Source organism: Acipenser ruthenus, chromosome 49 (genome assembly GCF_902713425.1).
Source record: "Acipenser ruthenus chromosome 49, fAciRut3.2 maternal haplotype, whole genome shotgun sequence".
Classification (NCBI taxonomy): Eukaryota; Metazoa; Chordata; class Actinopteri; order Acipenseriformes; family Acipenseridae; genus Acipenser; species Acipenser ruthenus.
The window spans coordinates 4938290-4955400 of NC_081237.1; the positions used below are offsets into that span (position 1 = coordinate 4938290).

Below are 17111 nucleotides of genomic sequence, written 5' to 3' on the forward strand. Positions count from 1 at the left end.
TCTGTCATCAGGAGAGGATACAGGTAGATTTTCTCGCTAGCACTAATGAGTGCCTGTCTTATCTCTTGCCTAACTGCGTGTGTGTGTGAAGCTGATGTTCTTCCAGATACAGAACGTACATCTCTTCTACACAAGGTAAAATGTACCCCACTTTGAGTGTTTAGAAGTTGGAGAATGACTACAGAAGGCGATCGTGCCTTTGTTTACTCGCTCAACAACAGACGGCGTGTCGTATTTTTTGTTTGTTTGTTTTCTCACGTTTTTTTTCTTTTTTTTTTTCTGTTGTTTGTTATCCAGTTGGGTCCGTAAGAAACACCCCCCATCTGAAGCCCCCGTCCCCATCCCTCCGAGCCCCGAGACGAAGGATGAGTGGCGGAGCATGACAGTGGTGCCTTACCTGGAGGATCTGCACGGATACAACGAGGAGAGGAGGAGGAGGATGAGGAAGAGCTGTTTGACGTGGAGGACGACATCCTCTACACTCAGGACTTCACAGTACCAGGTAAGAGACTAGAGATATCTGTGTCTATCTTCTTAACAACAGTGCTGCCAGTCTAGTAAAAAAAAAAAATACAACACAGCATTGTTAGTAAATGTAATCATTTTTGGGGTACCACTGAACTTGTCAGATGGATTGCGCAATAAAATCCTTAGCATATTTTTAAAGAGGAGACAATTATCTGTTCAGGGATACAGAGATATTTTAGTGAGCAAGTCGCCTGAGTGAAGTTATCTGGCAACAAAATCCCCATCTGCAGTTGTGCTGCTTTCCTAGGAAAAAAGAGAACATTTCAGGGTACCATTCTACCTGTGAGAAATATCAAGCACATTTGTAGAGAGGAGAAATTGATCTATTCAGGGATACCAAGATATTTAGTAAGTAAGGGGTCTGAGTGAGGAAACGTGGGCAATACAATCCCCAGCCCTAGCCTAGCTGTAAATCATTTGTTTTTTTCTATAATTTGTGCCAGTACTGATATATATATATATATATATATTTGCTGCACAAAGAGATTACACATACACACACACACACTAACTCTGCCCCCAGTCTTGCTAATTTTAATGTTTGAGACTGTCACAAAATGGAGACTCTGTTTTTTTGTTTTTCATTGCATTTCCAGAATTGATTAGCAAATGCTGTAATCACGCTCTCTTTGTCTTGAAATAGAAGTACCTGATCGCTTAAAATTGATAAGCTGTACTTCCTTTCATGAAAGTGAATCTGGGCATTCTTCTCCTGTGCGCAGTGCCAGTGATAAAGGATCTCTGAGATATTGGCAGCCATGTGTATAGTGTGATTAATCTTACTGCTCCAGTCTTTTTCTGTTACCAGTTTGATGCATGCATTGATCGATGAACACAGAAACATGTAAGCTGTTTATTCCCATAGTCTATGATGTGATGACAGGGTGCATTTGCAGATTGACAGTTGCGTTGCAAGAGAGTGCAAAAATCAGCTGGGGATCTGACTCGGAGTGATAATTGCATGGTAGATGATAAATTCCATTGTTACAGAAAGGGAGCTTATTTTTTTCCCATTTAGGTAATTGTATGTATTTCATTGAAGTGCTTGGTTATTGAATTGCATTCTTGAGACCTAGTTGAAAATGTTTTAAAGGGATTAAACATGCCTTTTGTATACATCTGGTTACTAAGTATAAGATCACTGCTTCATGTCAACTCGCAACCTACATCCTGCAAAATTTATAACAAAAAAGACCAACTCTTGAACTTGATAAAGAATGCAAAGCAACGAAAGCAGTCGTTTACCCCCAACTAGCATGCAAAACATTTTTACAAGCAGTAAGTCACAAGTGTGCTGATGGTACCCCCACATGTTCATTTATTAGCCATGCTAAACAGTTTGCTGGGTTAGTCTTTTCCAATGAAACTTCTGGAGTCCGGTGTTGCGTGCATTTTCACATGTCTCCTTTATTAGAGAGAGATGAACCCATGAAGATTGCACAATGTGCGTTTGAGTGCCTTTCAGTCTCCCCAAAGGTTAAAGGAAACCAAGTGATTAGGTAGAATAATTGACAGTGTGTCCAGACACCCACAAACCTCCTATTCCAGTAATGAAAAAAAAGGTTGAAATTGTAAAATACCATTTTTATTATGGATTTGACACAATGCCCAATGCTTACAATGTCAGTCTTGGCACAAGTTTAAGTTTCAGTCCAGTACACCCTCAGAGAGATCCATGTACAAAACAACCTTGTTGCTTTGAAAAACAAACAAAACAGTTTCCCCTAATGCTTCCTGTCTTTAAGCAGATAGCAACAATTTTACGATCTAATTATTTGTGTCCTGTGGCCTTTTGCACTAATCATTTGCTGTTAAATCATTACACATCATTTCACAGTGAGATTTGCAACAGGCACTACCAGTTCTCAAAGACTTTACATCATGGAGATTTCCTGAGGAAACATTTATCCACCAAACTAACAAATGACGTACTCAAAATAATTAAATACAGATATTATCCAAATCCAGAACTTGTTTTAACTGCATTTCTCATCTCCATGACAATTGGACCCAATATTGCCGCTGATGCTCCGTGAGGAGGAGGAGGAGGAGGAGGGGAGGAGGAGGAGGAGGAGGAGGAGGAGGAAGAGGGGGAGGAGGGAGGAGGAGGAGGAGGAGGAGGAGGAGGGGGGGGGGGGGAGAGGAGGAGGAGGAGGGGGGGGGGGGGGGAGAGGAGGGGGAGGAGGGGGGAGGGGGGGGAGGAGGGGAGGGGAGGAGGAGGGGAAGGACAGGGAGGAGGGGGAGGGGAGAGGAGGGGAGAGGAGGGGAGAGGAGGAGGAGGGGAAGGACGGGGAGGAGGAGGAGGAAGGGGGGTGGGAAGGATGGAGAGGAGAGGAGGAGGAGGGGGGTGGTGAAGGACGGAGAGGAGGAGGAGAGGAGGAGGAGGAGGGGGGAGGGATGGGAGAGGTGGGGGAAGGGGAGAGAGGGGGAGGGAGAGGAATCCTTTGTTGCTTTTTATTGCTCGCAGTTTATCCTCAGGTGAGCGATGCTGAAACAAACTACTGTGACATTCAAACTGTCAGGCTTTTTTTTTGTATCCAGCAAAGCTTGACATTTTAAAAAATAAATAAATAAATTAAAATAAATAAGTAATTCCTCTCCCATTTCCGCTTCCAAGCTGTCTCTGTTTTCCAATCAAGTGGCTTTACGCGGCTCTAGTGTAATGGGCTTCAGCCAAATCCCAGTTGCCTGTGTGTACAGAAAAAAACAAACATTCATTAAATCATACGTTTTCAGAGGAAAAATAAATCTCAGCAGGATTCGTGATGAAGTGGTGAAGCATTGATTTTTGTGTTTGTTTTGTTTTTTTTAATTTAAGGGCTAAATTAGCGCTATGGGATTCTGTCTGGTTTGAGGATATTTAATCTTGATTTGATCCGCAGAGATGCAGCATCTTATCAAGGATGGCGACACTGGAAAGTTTTGAAACAGTGTTCTGGGCTTGTGTCATCTTTTATGGGGAATGGGTAATACCAATAATGTTTGTCAAGTCCTGTGATCATCAATAAAAAAATAATAATAATTATATTCCAAATATATGCTTCGATGGACTTGCCACTTCTTTCAGACTAGGTTTCTCCAACACTACCCAGGTGCATTTAAGTTCTTCAGATCCACAATAAGGATGCTTTTGTGATTTCAGGTCCGTGTTATCCAGGGTGGAAATAAGACTCCAATTGCATAGTTTTATAACTAAGTTTTAATAAGACACACGTGAGCTTATTACCTATACACTGTGGCTAATCAGGCTCATAGTAAAACCTGTAGTGGGTGAAACTGCTGTACAATAGGAGTGTTATTTCCCCCCTGGTTATGGAGGTTGAGTAGTTTTTGTGGTGTACAGTGTAGTGGGTTTTTTTTCAAGGGAAAGAAGTACTTTGAGGGGGCTCTTATTGCTGTGTGTTGTCTATAGCGGGGTCTGAGCGAGATAGCCTTGGACTAATGTGTTTTGGTAAATCCATGAATCCAAGGTATATCAATAAATGCACTGCTTGGCTGCTTGTAACCTGCCAGATGGCTCCAGGCATGATTTATTGGTGGTATGATTGCATGATCCATCACGTCTCATTAAAGTTTGAGTCATTAATCTTTTAATTTATTTTTTTTTTTCTCTTTTTGTAAATACAAATCTTACTAACAAGTCCCTCGGGACCATGAAATGTATTGTGATGCACATGGTCATCCGTTCGTTGTAATAGTGTATGTGCTCTGTACTGCCTCTGCTGGTGACCAGTTTTTAAGAAGGAAATAGCTGATACTTGTCAGTCCAAGACATCTGTTGTATTGCATTATACAGTGAGTGATGTTTTTTTTTTTTCTGCTCTGTTTGCAGGTTGTGTTGATGAGATATAAGACAGGGTTGAGAAAAGTCAAGGCAGAAAGGAGAGAGAGAGGGAGAAAGAGCGTGGTTTTTAATCTGTCCGTATCCAGCTGCAAAGGATAACCCTTCATTAAAACAGGAGAGGACGACGAATATTTGGGCGACGCAATCTGCTTTCGATCGGCCATCATTTGGACGAGGGGGAGGGAATAGTAAATAAATAAAATAATAATCTTCATTTGAAAGTTTTTTATGTTCACATTTAATGAAACCTTTTCAGACTTTTTAATCTTGTATTCACTGCTTGCACATCTAGAATTGCCCCTCTGCATTCGAGGCAGAAAAGAAGGCATGCCTTTGATCTGAGGTGTATAGAGGGAATCTCAATGAGCAGACCACCAAAATGCCAAACTATCATCCCAGCGAACTAATGAGGACATCTTCTAATCTCAGCACCTCAAAGATGTACCCTGTGCTATTTAACTTTGCCCCTAACACTCCTTTATTCAATGTGTGAATTGCAGTGAAATGCACTCGGGCATGTTTTGAGGGTGTTTAGAATTGTAGCCCCTTTCTTCTGGTTACGATTCCGGTCTATCTCTCTAACTCTCACGCATTTCATTAACACTGCAGTGTTCAGGAAAATGCAAACGATTGTGTGTCTTTCTCTCTTTGGCAGCAGTGACGTGCGTGCCAAGAGTCTTGTACGCATTAAACACAGTGAAGCTGATCCTCGGGGCTCCCGAGATGGATTAGATCCGCTGTAGGCTCCCATTTGTGTCAGTCTGTGGGTAGTGCCTGTGGCTTTGCGAGTGAGTCACGGGCTCGGGCGGAAGTCATGCAGAATGCATTCATCAGATGGAGTGATTGTATAAGGTCAGCGCTTGGAGCAGTAGCGCGGGGAGCAGGCCTTGGAAAGATTTGTAGTCGCAGGTGAGCGACCACGCTGTATGTGTTTCTGTACACAGAGAGAGGGACGGATAGCAGGACTGATATGAATGGAAAGAACCCAATTTGTACTGTTCATTTTCATTTGGCTCAGTATTGCTTGTGCTGAGCATAGAGGTGCAGCCGTGTCAACACATATGGTTTTGTTCATCATTTTTTGTCATGGCCCAGGAGCCAGAAAGCCTTACGATGCATACAAGCGCCAGGGGTCCAAACTAACACAGAAACCAGATTGTTTTTTCTTTGTCAACATGCTTTTAAAACAAGTTCCTAAACGGCAGTCTAATTTTTCTTTACCTCTATTAAGACGGGTTGCAAAGGCTGGATCCTAAGAAGCCGGGGATTTTTTTTCTTGCCTTTTTTAGAACGTTTGCAGTCCTGGGTGGATCTTATTGCATTTACTCAAACTGTATATATTCTTTTTTGTATTTTGTTGAGGAGCTTTAACTTGAGATCAGAGGCTGTTCTTCAGTTCCAGTTGCCCGCCAGGCATACATGTATCATCACCTAAATCAGCCAGGTGTCATTTAGAGAAGCAAGAGCATCTATTGATCTGCAACTTTTGCGTTGCTGGCAGTACACTCCTGTGCACTAGATGGCGCTGGGCTTACTAATATAAAGACATTTTGACTGATCTAGCCTGTATGTCTGTGACGGGCAACTAGAACTGAAGACCAGCTCCTGTCAAAGCACCTTAACACAGAGTTATCAACATCAACAGAAATGTCAAACAAAATGCAGTTAAGACCACTTAGAATCATAGCAAACATCACAGAAAAGAAGATGTGTTATGAAGCTGCTTGCTATTTAAGTGTCCAGTCCAGAATACATTAGCTTTGGCCTGAGTGGATAACATTGTACTAGGAATAGCACAGCAGGTATATATATATATTTTTTAATTGGAAATCAATAGCGGTTTAAATGGAATTGCCTGAGTGGATCATCTGAATCTTTTCCGCTCTGAATAGAAACTAAATTACACAGCCTTTGCACACAGAAAAATGTCAGTCCTTGCTTTTTTTTTTTTTTTTTTTTTTTTTTTTTTTTAAAACTGTTTTATATAACCGATTAGACCTGCTGAGATCCTTCAGAAAGTTTCCTTTTTATATATATATATATAAAAGAAAACAAATTGGAAAAAGAATTTACTTTTTAAAAAAGAAAAACGTCTGAACCCTCAAACCTCAAACACGGTGCCCAGTCTACTGCTGGCTTCGGGCAATGCATACCTTCAATTTCAGTTACTTTTATTTTATTACGATTATTAGTTGTTTTTTTGCCCTAACAAAAGCCTGGCCAGCAATTAGCTGTTTCCTTTTCAAGGTGACGTCACCAAGATGGAAAACAAATACAACATGAAGTCCAGACAGGCAGCACTGTGTGTTTTGATAATGCAATCAGAAGAGCAGGTGGAAGTCTGTAATCCACTCTAAGAGCTGCCGTACCCACTGCTTGAGGATTATCATGTGCCAAGCTCATTTCCTGTCCTGTGCAAATGCACCCAGCTTGTTTAACGCACCTCACTTACATTAAACACAATACACAATCCAAGATGAAAGAGGAGGGCTGGGTCTGTGTGTGTGCATTTGTATCTCTTAACTATTGAAGTTTGGTGCTTCTGAGAGTTTATGGTGCTTAGAGCTGCCTATGCGATTGTGTGTGCATTTTGAGGGTGAAACTTGCTGGATTGACCAGTGATGGAAACGGACATTAAAATATTGACCGGTAAGGTGAAGCGCAGACTGGAGCCATAGAAGCATCTTCACGTTCAACCAGTTTAGTCCATTGAATGTAAACTAGCAGCTAAGAATCTCAAGGTACACGTTTGTTTGTAGGAAGACCCTCCCATTCACCCGTGGCACTTTTCTGCATGGGGATAATCGGCACAAACGAACAACACTGAATATCTTGACGAGGCATCAAGAAGTATCTGGGACTGGAAACTGCATTGGTTGGGGGGGGTGGATGGTTTCATCACTGGTGTTTAACAGGTGTCTGTATCTGTCCACTGTGTTGGGCTCTTCCATCCTACACTTTTCATATTCTAGCTCTGCGTGTTTAATAATCTTTGAATGCGGTCATTTTATCTCTATCATTCTCTGTCTCTCTTTCTCTCTTCTCTCTTTCTCCCCTGTGCCAGTGAAGGGCCTCTCTCCTCGTGGACAGCTGTCTGCTCTTCCTCTTGCACCTCCTCCTCCTCACCTGGCCGAGCTCCCCTCCCTCTCCCTCAGACAGTCCCTCCAGAGAAGGCTGCTTCCCAGGGCCCTGCAGCAGAGTAAGAACCCCCCCCCCCCCACCCCCCCCCCCCCCCCCCCCCCCAAGAACATGGCTGCAACTAAGAGGCAGCATTCACAGAGCTACAGCAGCATTCTACACAATCAACGCGTGTGCTGGAAAGTTGTAATGCAGAATGCTGTTTGCAGTGCTGTGCATGCATTGGTGTTTTTGTAGAATTCAAGTGTGGTGCTACTGTGCGTGTCCAGAGACAAGTTGCTGTTTGTCAAAAGGGGGTTATGAAGGGATACTGCCGGCATTGAGATGCTGAGCTGCAGCGCCTTGCATCGGCTACCTTAGTTAAGCTGAACAGCATTTCCAATGCTTTTTTTTTAAAGCATGCATTTTACCCATGCAATGTACCATCTTAGACAAGCTTTGTGTCAAAATTGAATGGTAAAATGTAGAAATTTGAGGCATCGGGCTGATCTACAGACAATTCTGCAAAGACTACGAAGCTTTAGGCTTCAGCTTAGTGCCGCAGCTAAACCTCACCCTAAGTTATGTCTTGGGTAGACTTGGAAAGGAGACTACATTAAAGTGTCCGAGCTTGTAAACATTAATTTCCATTCAGAAAACTAACGTTGATCAAAATGAAAAAAAAAAACAAAAAAACTTCCCAGCGCCAAACCTACTGGAGGCGTGATTACTGCTTGGTCTTATTTCTCTGGATTGCATTTTTTATTAAACCACTTGTCTCTCTGCTTAAATCCCAATCACGGAGTTCATTACAATTTAGTACGTTTACCGGAAAGGTTTTTCTGGACGGGGAAATCAAATTTCCCTTTTTATGTTCGGGCGGGCGGTGAGTAAGCTGAAGAGGCATTTCATAATCATCCTCTAATTGCAAAGAGGTATTGATGTTATGTATTTGTCTGACGCACAAGGTAAGAAATGACCCCCTGCTGGGACTGCATATCCCGAGCAGCGAGGATGTAGTGGAGGTGGGCATTTGTACCCTGATCCCCAATCGAGGGGGGAGTAATTCTTTGATCTGGTGTTAGTTGGGGGCGTGTATGAAATGAGGGGCAGGAAATCCTTGCAGACAGAGCAGAATAATAAATATTAAAGAGATCCTTCATGTCATTGAAGTTGACCTGATGTTTCCTTTTAGTTACCTGTTTAATATCCTGTGATGCTGAAAGTGAAGCTTCCTTTTTTTGTCGTCCTTTTTTTATTGTGTTGTGTTTTGCTCCTTCAGGGCATCTGTAATTATGCATGATCTGTATTCTCATTCTATGATTTATGCTCAAATATACACAGAGTGCTAGAAGAAACAATGCTGTTGCAGATATTGTTATGCAACTCCCTGTGCCATTACTAACCACCCCCTCTCGCCAAAAATGTGTTTAGTGACCTATTGTTGAAAAACATTTGCTGCACCATTTTAATAAAATCTCATGCATTGAAATACAAAACAAACGGCGGGCGGGGGGGGGGCTACTCGAACACAAGCTTCCAGGATCCCCTGATGAACACTATTATTATTATTATTATTATTATTATTATTATTATTAATAATAATAACAATAATAATAATAATCATCATCATCATATTATTCTAATGCAATCTATTATGAGCTGCTCCCTTTCTAAACAATATCTAGCTTCCCCTTATATAACCACTATCAATCCTCCTGTCTGTGACGTTTAAAACCATCTCCCTGGTGTTTTTTTGTTCTGGTTCATTTAAAGTTTTTACAGTAACGGAGCGGGGTAGTGTTACGCATGTGTCTGTGTCCAATCGGAATAATTGCCGCGATAGGGTCCTGATCTGCTCTTTTGTTCCACCTGTGCGTCTCATCTCCCCTCCCCATTAGTACGGTAGAGAAAGGCTTTGAATCTAGTATCTGCTGCTGCTCACTTGAAAGCGTTTGAAATTAGCGATTAGAGCTGGAGTGTGTTAATGTTGCCGTGACAACCGGGTGACTCATCCTGCACTCCTCATTGGGTTACACTTCCACGTCTCTCTGTCTCCCTTTGCCTTTTTCTTTTCTTTCATTCTTCATTGTTTTCTAGAAGTAAGAGTGTGAGGCAAACCCTCTGCCCTGCAAACCAGGTCTGTCAGCAATTTAAGAGTCTGCAGAACTAATGCAACGCATCATATCTGACTCCAGGGAAAGAAATGCAAATTCAACCTACTTCTGTTTTTAAATAGTCTATTAAGGCTTGCTAAAGGATTACAGAACTGGTAGCTTATTTAGCCAAGTGCAAACTGGTATCCTTCATTTTGCAAGTGTGTTGTTTTTTTTTTTTTTCGTCAATGACAGCTAAATTCATAATAAAGCTTCACGACGGTAAAGTAAAAATGCATCTCAATTATTTGCTTGACCTTTTTCAACACAAACCTCTGCGTATGGAACCGCCTGTGAGTTTAAAGACCTAGTCCAGCCCTGTAGTTATAAACACCATCTCCTGATGCTAGTAAAACCCTTTGAAATTGGACCGGTGCATAGGGGTGTGTTGAAACTTCCAGAAGTGAAAAGATCCAGCCTTACCCCGTAGCCCTGCCCTCGCCTGATTGCATGCCAGCAAAACCCTTTGAAACTGGCCCTGCGTGCGGAGATTGATCAGACACAAAGGTTCCTCCGGCTCTGCCTGTCCCTGCCAGGCTTGGACAGCAAGCCAGTGTGTGGGTGTCTGAACAGAGTGCCATCTGCGCTGCGCTTCGTGGATCATGAACCTGCCGTGATCAGCTGAAATGAACAAAATAGGTTTTGTTGGTTAGGTTGGCTGACTGTGAAAAGTGCCCAGAAACCTTCTGTGTTTATCCCCTGCTTGTCTCAACTCCCCTGCCCAGGAGAGAGCACCTTAAGGGGTGAGAAGGCAGGTTTCATGTCCCTACAGTGGTGGCCCCTCTGAGAGTCAACAAAGGGGCTAGTTAGCGAGGTTTGTTAGGGTTTTGTTTTTTTTAAAGCTGTAAATTAATAGATTAAACATTTAACCTTTCAGTTTCCCATATTAAGCTATCAGGCTTGTTTGCAATGAAAAAGTAGATTTGATTTACTATTAAGTCAACACTCCTTTTTAGATTTATACTTTGGTATTTCTTTTAAATTTCACATTATATTTCACATACTGCGTTCTGTTGCAACTGGTCCATGATGCATCAGGATACTCATGAAACAGGACATTTTTTGGTTAAACCTTCAGTAAAATATTTACCGTTTTTACACCATTTTACAGACTTACTATTTAGAAAACAGGGCAGAGTTTAGCAGATATCATGATAGTCTTCATCAGTCCTAACAACTTGGGCTGGTTCCAGTAACTGGAGTTCTTGTAGGAAACATCCTCGGAGTTAACACACCCCTGAGCCTCTGCCAGCTCTATCTGAAGTACATTTCAAATATTTGCAGCTGTTGGTGCTTGTTATCCAGAGAGCTGCTGCCACCAATCACGCTAATCCTTTGGGATCTGAAGATAATTTTCACTTTTGGGTGAAAATAAAAAATCTGAAAATAGGAATCTATTCCTAGCTGGTGTGATGACCAGTTTGGCAGCAATGAATATCTTTTAAGGAATTGCATATTTTTTTTAAGTTGCTAAACTGGTGTTCCTAATTTTGGCTTAGAACCGTTTTCTTCCACTTAACACAGCTGAATTGCACAGCAAGCAGCAGTGTGGGTTCTCATCCTTGTTTGTTGTGTGTCTCTCTTTGCTGCCCCCTGCAGGACAGGTGCTTGAAGAGGAGATTGAGCAGAACGGGCAGAGCCGTGGCCAGGCTGTCCCGAAGCCCGTGTGTGTGAACGGCACGGAGGCGGGGCAGTTAAACAGCAAATCAAAACAGGAGCGACGGGCAAGCTCCACCTCCTCCAACCCCTCCCGCAAGGGGGTGTCCACCACCAGCAAGATCCGCAAGCTGTCCACCTGCAAGCAGCAGTGAGGAGCTCGAGACTGACGCACTGTACCGGTGAGAGCAGCACACACACACACTCACTCCACCTGCAAGCAGCAGTGAGGAGCTCGAGACTGACGCACTGTACCGGTGAGAGCAGCACACACACACACACTCACACACACACACACTCACTCCACCTGCAAGCAGCAGTGAGGAGCTCGAGACTGACGCACTGTACCGGTGAGAGCAGCACACACACACACACTCGCACACACACACACACACACACTCACTCCACCTGCAAGCAGCAGTGAGGAGCTCGAGACTGACGCACTGTACCGGTGAGAGCAGCGCACACACACACACTCACTCCACCTGCAAGCAGCAGTGAGGAGCTCGAGACTGACGCACTGTACCGGTGAGAGCAGCGCACACACACACACTCACACACACACACACACACACACTCACTCCACCTGCAAGCAGCAGTGAGGAGCTCGAGACTGACGCACTGTACCGGTGAGAGCAGCACACACACACACACTCACACACACACACACACACACACTCACTCCACCTGCAAGCAGCAGTGAGGAGCTCGAGACTGACGCACTGTACCGGTGAGAGCAGCGCACACACACACACTCACTCCACCTGCAAGCAGCAGTGAGGAGCTCGAGACTGACGCACTGTACCGGTGAGAGCAGCGCGCACACACACACACACACACACTCCACCTGCAAGCAGCAGTGAGGCGCTCGAGACTGACGCACTGTACCGGTGAGAGCAGCACACACACACACACACTCCACCTGCAAGCAGCAGTGAGGAGCTCGAGACTGACGCACTGTACCGGTGAGAGCAGCGCACACACACACACACTCACACACACACACACACACACACACTCCACCTGCAAGCAGCAGTGAGGAGCTCGAGACTGACGCACTGTACCGGTGAGAGCAGCACACACACACACTCACTCCACCTGCAAGCAGCAGTGAGGAGCTCGAGACTGACGCACTGTACCGGTGAGAGCAGCGCACACACACACACTCACACACACACACACTCACACTCACTCCACCTGCAAGCAGCAGTGAGGAGCTCGAGACTGACGCACTGTACCGGTGAGAGCAGCACACACACACACTCACTCCACCTGCAAGCAGCAGTGAGGAGCTCGAGACTGACGCACTGTACCGGTGAGAGCAGCGCACACACTCACACTCACACACACACACACTCACACTCACTCCACCTGCAAGCAGCAGTGAGGAGCTCGAGACTGACGCACTGTACCGGTGAGAGCAGCACACACACACACACACTCCACCTGCAAGCAGCAGTGAGGAGCTCGAGACTGACACACTGTACCGGTGAGAGCAGCACACACACACACTCACTCCACCTGCAAGCAGACTTTCTCCTTCGTTAGTAGTTCTCTGTTTCTTCTCAGTCTGTTTTTCGCTTGTTTTATTTATTTATTTATTAAATAAAAATCCATACCCCTGTTCTCTCACCCCATGGGGATGGGGGGGTGAATTCCAGTCATCATGAATATCTCTCTGGACAAATCGGTTGTCTACCGGAGAAACCTGAAACGAAACGTGACTATTCCTGTTTTGTTGTGGTTTTTTTTTTTTTTTTAAATATGTTTATCGATTTGAATCAGTTTTCAGTACAATAACAGTCAATAATATAGTGCAGCAAACGATTATTATGCCAACCCACTCAAATGACTGGAGAAAGACGGCTTCCTGAAAGGGTTACCTCCCTCTCGGCTCGGCTTCCTGACCTGAGCTGACGAGAGCGGTCTGGAGAGCTGGAGTGTGGGAGTGCGGGGGTGGATGGAGAGCTCTGCAGAGCTCTGCAGAAGAGTCACGCTTCCAGGGTCTGCCCCCCCTTCTCTCTCTCTCTCTCTCTCTCTCTCTCTCACGTCACCTGCTCATTCATGTCGGTGTAGCAGCAGTGGCAGAGCCAGGCTCTGCTCGTGATGACTCATTCACAAGAACGCTCCCTCATTCCTTAAGGAGGTCAGCTCTGTATTCGCTCGGGCGGCTTTGTGCTGAAATTGCTGCCAGTGAAACATTTATTTCCTTTCTTCATTCATCTATTCCTTTTTTCCCCCTCTTGTCTTTCCTATTTCCAGCCCTGAATGTATGTATATGTGTGTGTGTGTGTGTGTGTGTTTATATATATATATATATACTGTATTCAATATCTTTATCCTTCTTTCTCTTGCTTATTGCATCACTTTTTAATTTTGTTCTACAGCTTTCTTTCGGTCATCCTTACTTTACATTCATCCATCTCTTATTCATTCATGCAGCAAGCCTCTCATTCATACACTCTGCTTTTCGAGTGCAGGATTCTCCTACCTCCCTCTGATCCCTCTTTATAATTCTCTAGGCAGGAGGCACAGTTATGAGACCATGATATTGTGTTCCACCTTTTACCAACAATGAAAGTGCCAGTGGAATGGCCTTTTGAGGCAAACGGGAGCTAGGGCCAGACCTCATATGAGCCTATTCTGCAGTATAAAGAGCCTTTCTTTCTAGTTCACATCCAGCTATTCTGCTTCCTTGATACCAATCTCTGTTCTTCAATGGGTAACATGCTCCATTTTTGTACCCAAGGCCATTTTAGCGTGAGCTGTCGAAACCCACCACCTTCCACGCTGCAGCCCAGCACACTAACTACTGAGCTACTCAAAACCACCACCTTCCACGCTGCAGCCCAGCACACTAACCACTGAGCTACTCAAAACCACCACCTTCCACGCTGCAGCCCAGCACACTAACCCCTGAGCTACTCAAACCCACCACCTTCCACGCTGCAGCCCAGCACACTAACCCCTGAGCTACTCAAACCCACCACCTTCCATGCTGCAGCCCAGCACACTAACCACTGAGCTACTCAAAACCACCACCTTCCACGCTGCAGCCCAGCACACTAACCACTGAGCTACTCAAACCCACCACCTTCCACGCTGCAGCCCAGCACACTAACCCCCGAGCTACTCAAAACCAGCACCTTCCACGCTGCAGCCCAGCACACTAACCACTGAGCTACTCAAAACCACTACCTTCCACGCTGCAGCCCAGCACACTAACCCCTGAGCTACTCAAAACCACCACCTTCCACACTGCAGCCCAGCACACTAACTACTGAGCTACTCAAAACCACTACCTTCCACACTGCAGCCCAGCGCTTTCTCTAACCACTGAGCTGCCCGTGCTGTGTGCGGTAGGATGTGAAAATGACTGCAGAATCAATTCTGAAAAGAAAGGAAAGTGGAATATGTAATAAGTTTGAAGAGCGCACCGCATGAGTCATCAGAGCCTCCCACACGTTTTCACAGTAACTGGCTGAAATCCGGCAGAGGGATGCTGAAAGAAAGAGGATCGGGGCGGGTCTGTGTATTGTGTTTGAGAGAACAGCAGCAGATTTTTCTAGGGTGTTGTTTTTATTATTATTATTATTATTATTATTATTATTATTAAAGAGAGAATTAATTCCTGTTGAAAATGACCAGCCGCTCTACTGAATAAATGTTTTTTTTTTTTTAATAATGGACAACACAGCTGTTAGTATTTGTAATACGCTGTTTATAAAAAGCGATCCTGCGGTCCACCGGACATTTAGAGAGTCTTTGGACAACGGTTCTGAGCCGCGGCTCAGTTCTGCCAGGTTAAAGGTCATGTAAAGCTGTTGTGGTTTTTTTCTGACTTGCATGGGTCTGCTTTTGCAATCGCCACGAGCCATGAACCACAAATAAAACACAACAGGCAGGGGGATTGGGACCGTAGCTTTGAAATTTTGTCGCATCAACCTGTAACCATGCTGTAATGGTGTTGGCAGATTGAGGTACAAGATCAGAAAACTCTCTCAAAATCTCTAGACCTGGATCATTGTTGCTTAAGTAGCAGTATTGATTATGAACACTAAATAACAGAGGTGCTTTTAACACAGGGGATAAGGGATTGATATGTATAGTACATAATATATTTTTTTTGTTTTCCCTAGGTTTTTTTTTGTTTTTTTTAAACTTCTCTTGGGGTTATTAAAGAGACATCGGGAGAGAGCTCTGTTGCCCGTGATTTATTTTCATGGATTCATCAGATGAACTGTTAAACAATGGACACCCAGGAATCTACGGATGAGTGAGAGAATTTAAAAAGACGGAAGGAGAAAAGAAAGGAGGAGAGAAGAATGGAAAGATGGGGCCCATCTGTCTACTTTGCCAACTGAACTGAAGCCAATGTTAAATTATTTTTTATTTCCCTTTTTTTGGGGGGGAGGACCCAAAAAGGACAACAACTGGCACAGCCCTGTTACCGTGTGGATGTGTAGAACTCTGTGCAAAGCCATGTAGAAGCACTTTATGTTTTAGACTACTTTTTTTATTTTATTTTTTTCATTTCTTTGCAGTATAACAGTATACACATTTGTGATGTGTAAAGAATATTAATAATAATAATGATAATAAATAAGAACAAAATAAACTGCATGTTGTAAAGGGCTTGGAGAAAGGGAATGAAATATTTATATAAAAAAAGAAGGGTGTTCTTAACCCTGTCCATCCTGGGATGTCGTTTCTCGTTGTGTTTGTGTGTGTGTGTTTTTTTTTTTTTTCCCAGCTGGAGACGATCGCTAGCAGAGTGCTGTTGTATGTTAGCCCAATAACTTTTCCCCATCAACAATTCAGTTCCACACTAATGCACCTGTAATTCTGAACTGGTTTGGATTTGGTTCTCAAACACATTTGTCAAAATCCACGTGCTGTGTCCCGACGACGTCCCATGAACAGAACACCACAGCACCCAAAACAGCAGCACTTTTTATTCTTAAGTTCGAGGTTTGTTTTTGCCTCTTTGTTTTCCCTTTAGTTTGCAGCACAGAGCAGGAGGACAAAAAGCAGGCCACCCTGCTTCTGGTGGAATATGAAAGCTAATGCAGATGTGTTAGTCCTTTTTGTTTTTAAGCATATTGTTAGCGATTCTGTATTGAAAAGTAAAGAGGCAGCCGGTCTCAACAGTGTTAGCTGGTTAGCAGGTGTGAGTGCAATCTTCAGTTACCTCCCGAATTGCTTTTACTTACTGCAGAGTGCACACTGGGTAATCAATGTGTAATCGCATATAGACTGGTTGGCACTAAGAATAAAGGTTGACAGTTGCAGTGTCATGTGAACTGATGTGCCGACGGGCGCAGTCCTGCTAAAAGGTTTTTCTGGTTGAATTTTACCAAGAAGTTCCACGCTGTGTTCTGCGCAGAAGTTAGTCTGTGCCTGAATTCAAGTCGTTCTATTATCTATCACCTAAGAGCACAGATCTGGTGCTGTTTCGCATGACCTCTGGTTACCTGCAAGTAAAGGTGCCACGTTTTGAACACGAATTGGCACTTTTCCATGATCTCTCAGCCACGTTGGTTAAGTTTGTTGTGCAGCTTATATCATTGCAAGTTTGAGCCTTTCTGATTTATGATTACTAATCACAAGAGCACAGTGTTAATAGGAACACCTCTAGATATACACCCGAGAGGGGCGATGATGGGCAGGTGGACCGCGTCTAACTTCCCACAGGTTTCCAGGTCAATGCAGGCCTGTGCCTGATCGGAGGTGGGAAACGTTCGTTCTTTGCTGGATAGGAAAGAGTTTTTGGACTATGAGAAAGGGGGAGCAAAGCTATCCAGACCCTG

The 17111-nt window shown here is 44.0% G+C and overlaps 1 protein-coding gene across 1 annotated transcript in view; it reads left to right on the forward strand.

Moving 5' to 3' along the window:
* LOC117428959 (serine/threonine-protein kinase STK11) overlaps positions 1-15919 on the forward strand; it is a 36021-nt gene extending 20102 nt beyond the window's left edge. Inside the window, 4 exon segments of the mRNA XM_059015206.1 lie at positions 298-424; positions 427-502; positions 11245-11483; positions 15441-15919. Coding sequence (XP_058871189.1) covers positions 298-424; positions 427-502; positions 11245-11456 — 415 coding nt within the window. The 3' untranslated portion in view covers positions 11457-11483; positions 15441-15919.
* Positions 15920-17111: the final 1192 nt, after the last annotated feature.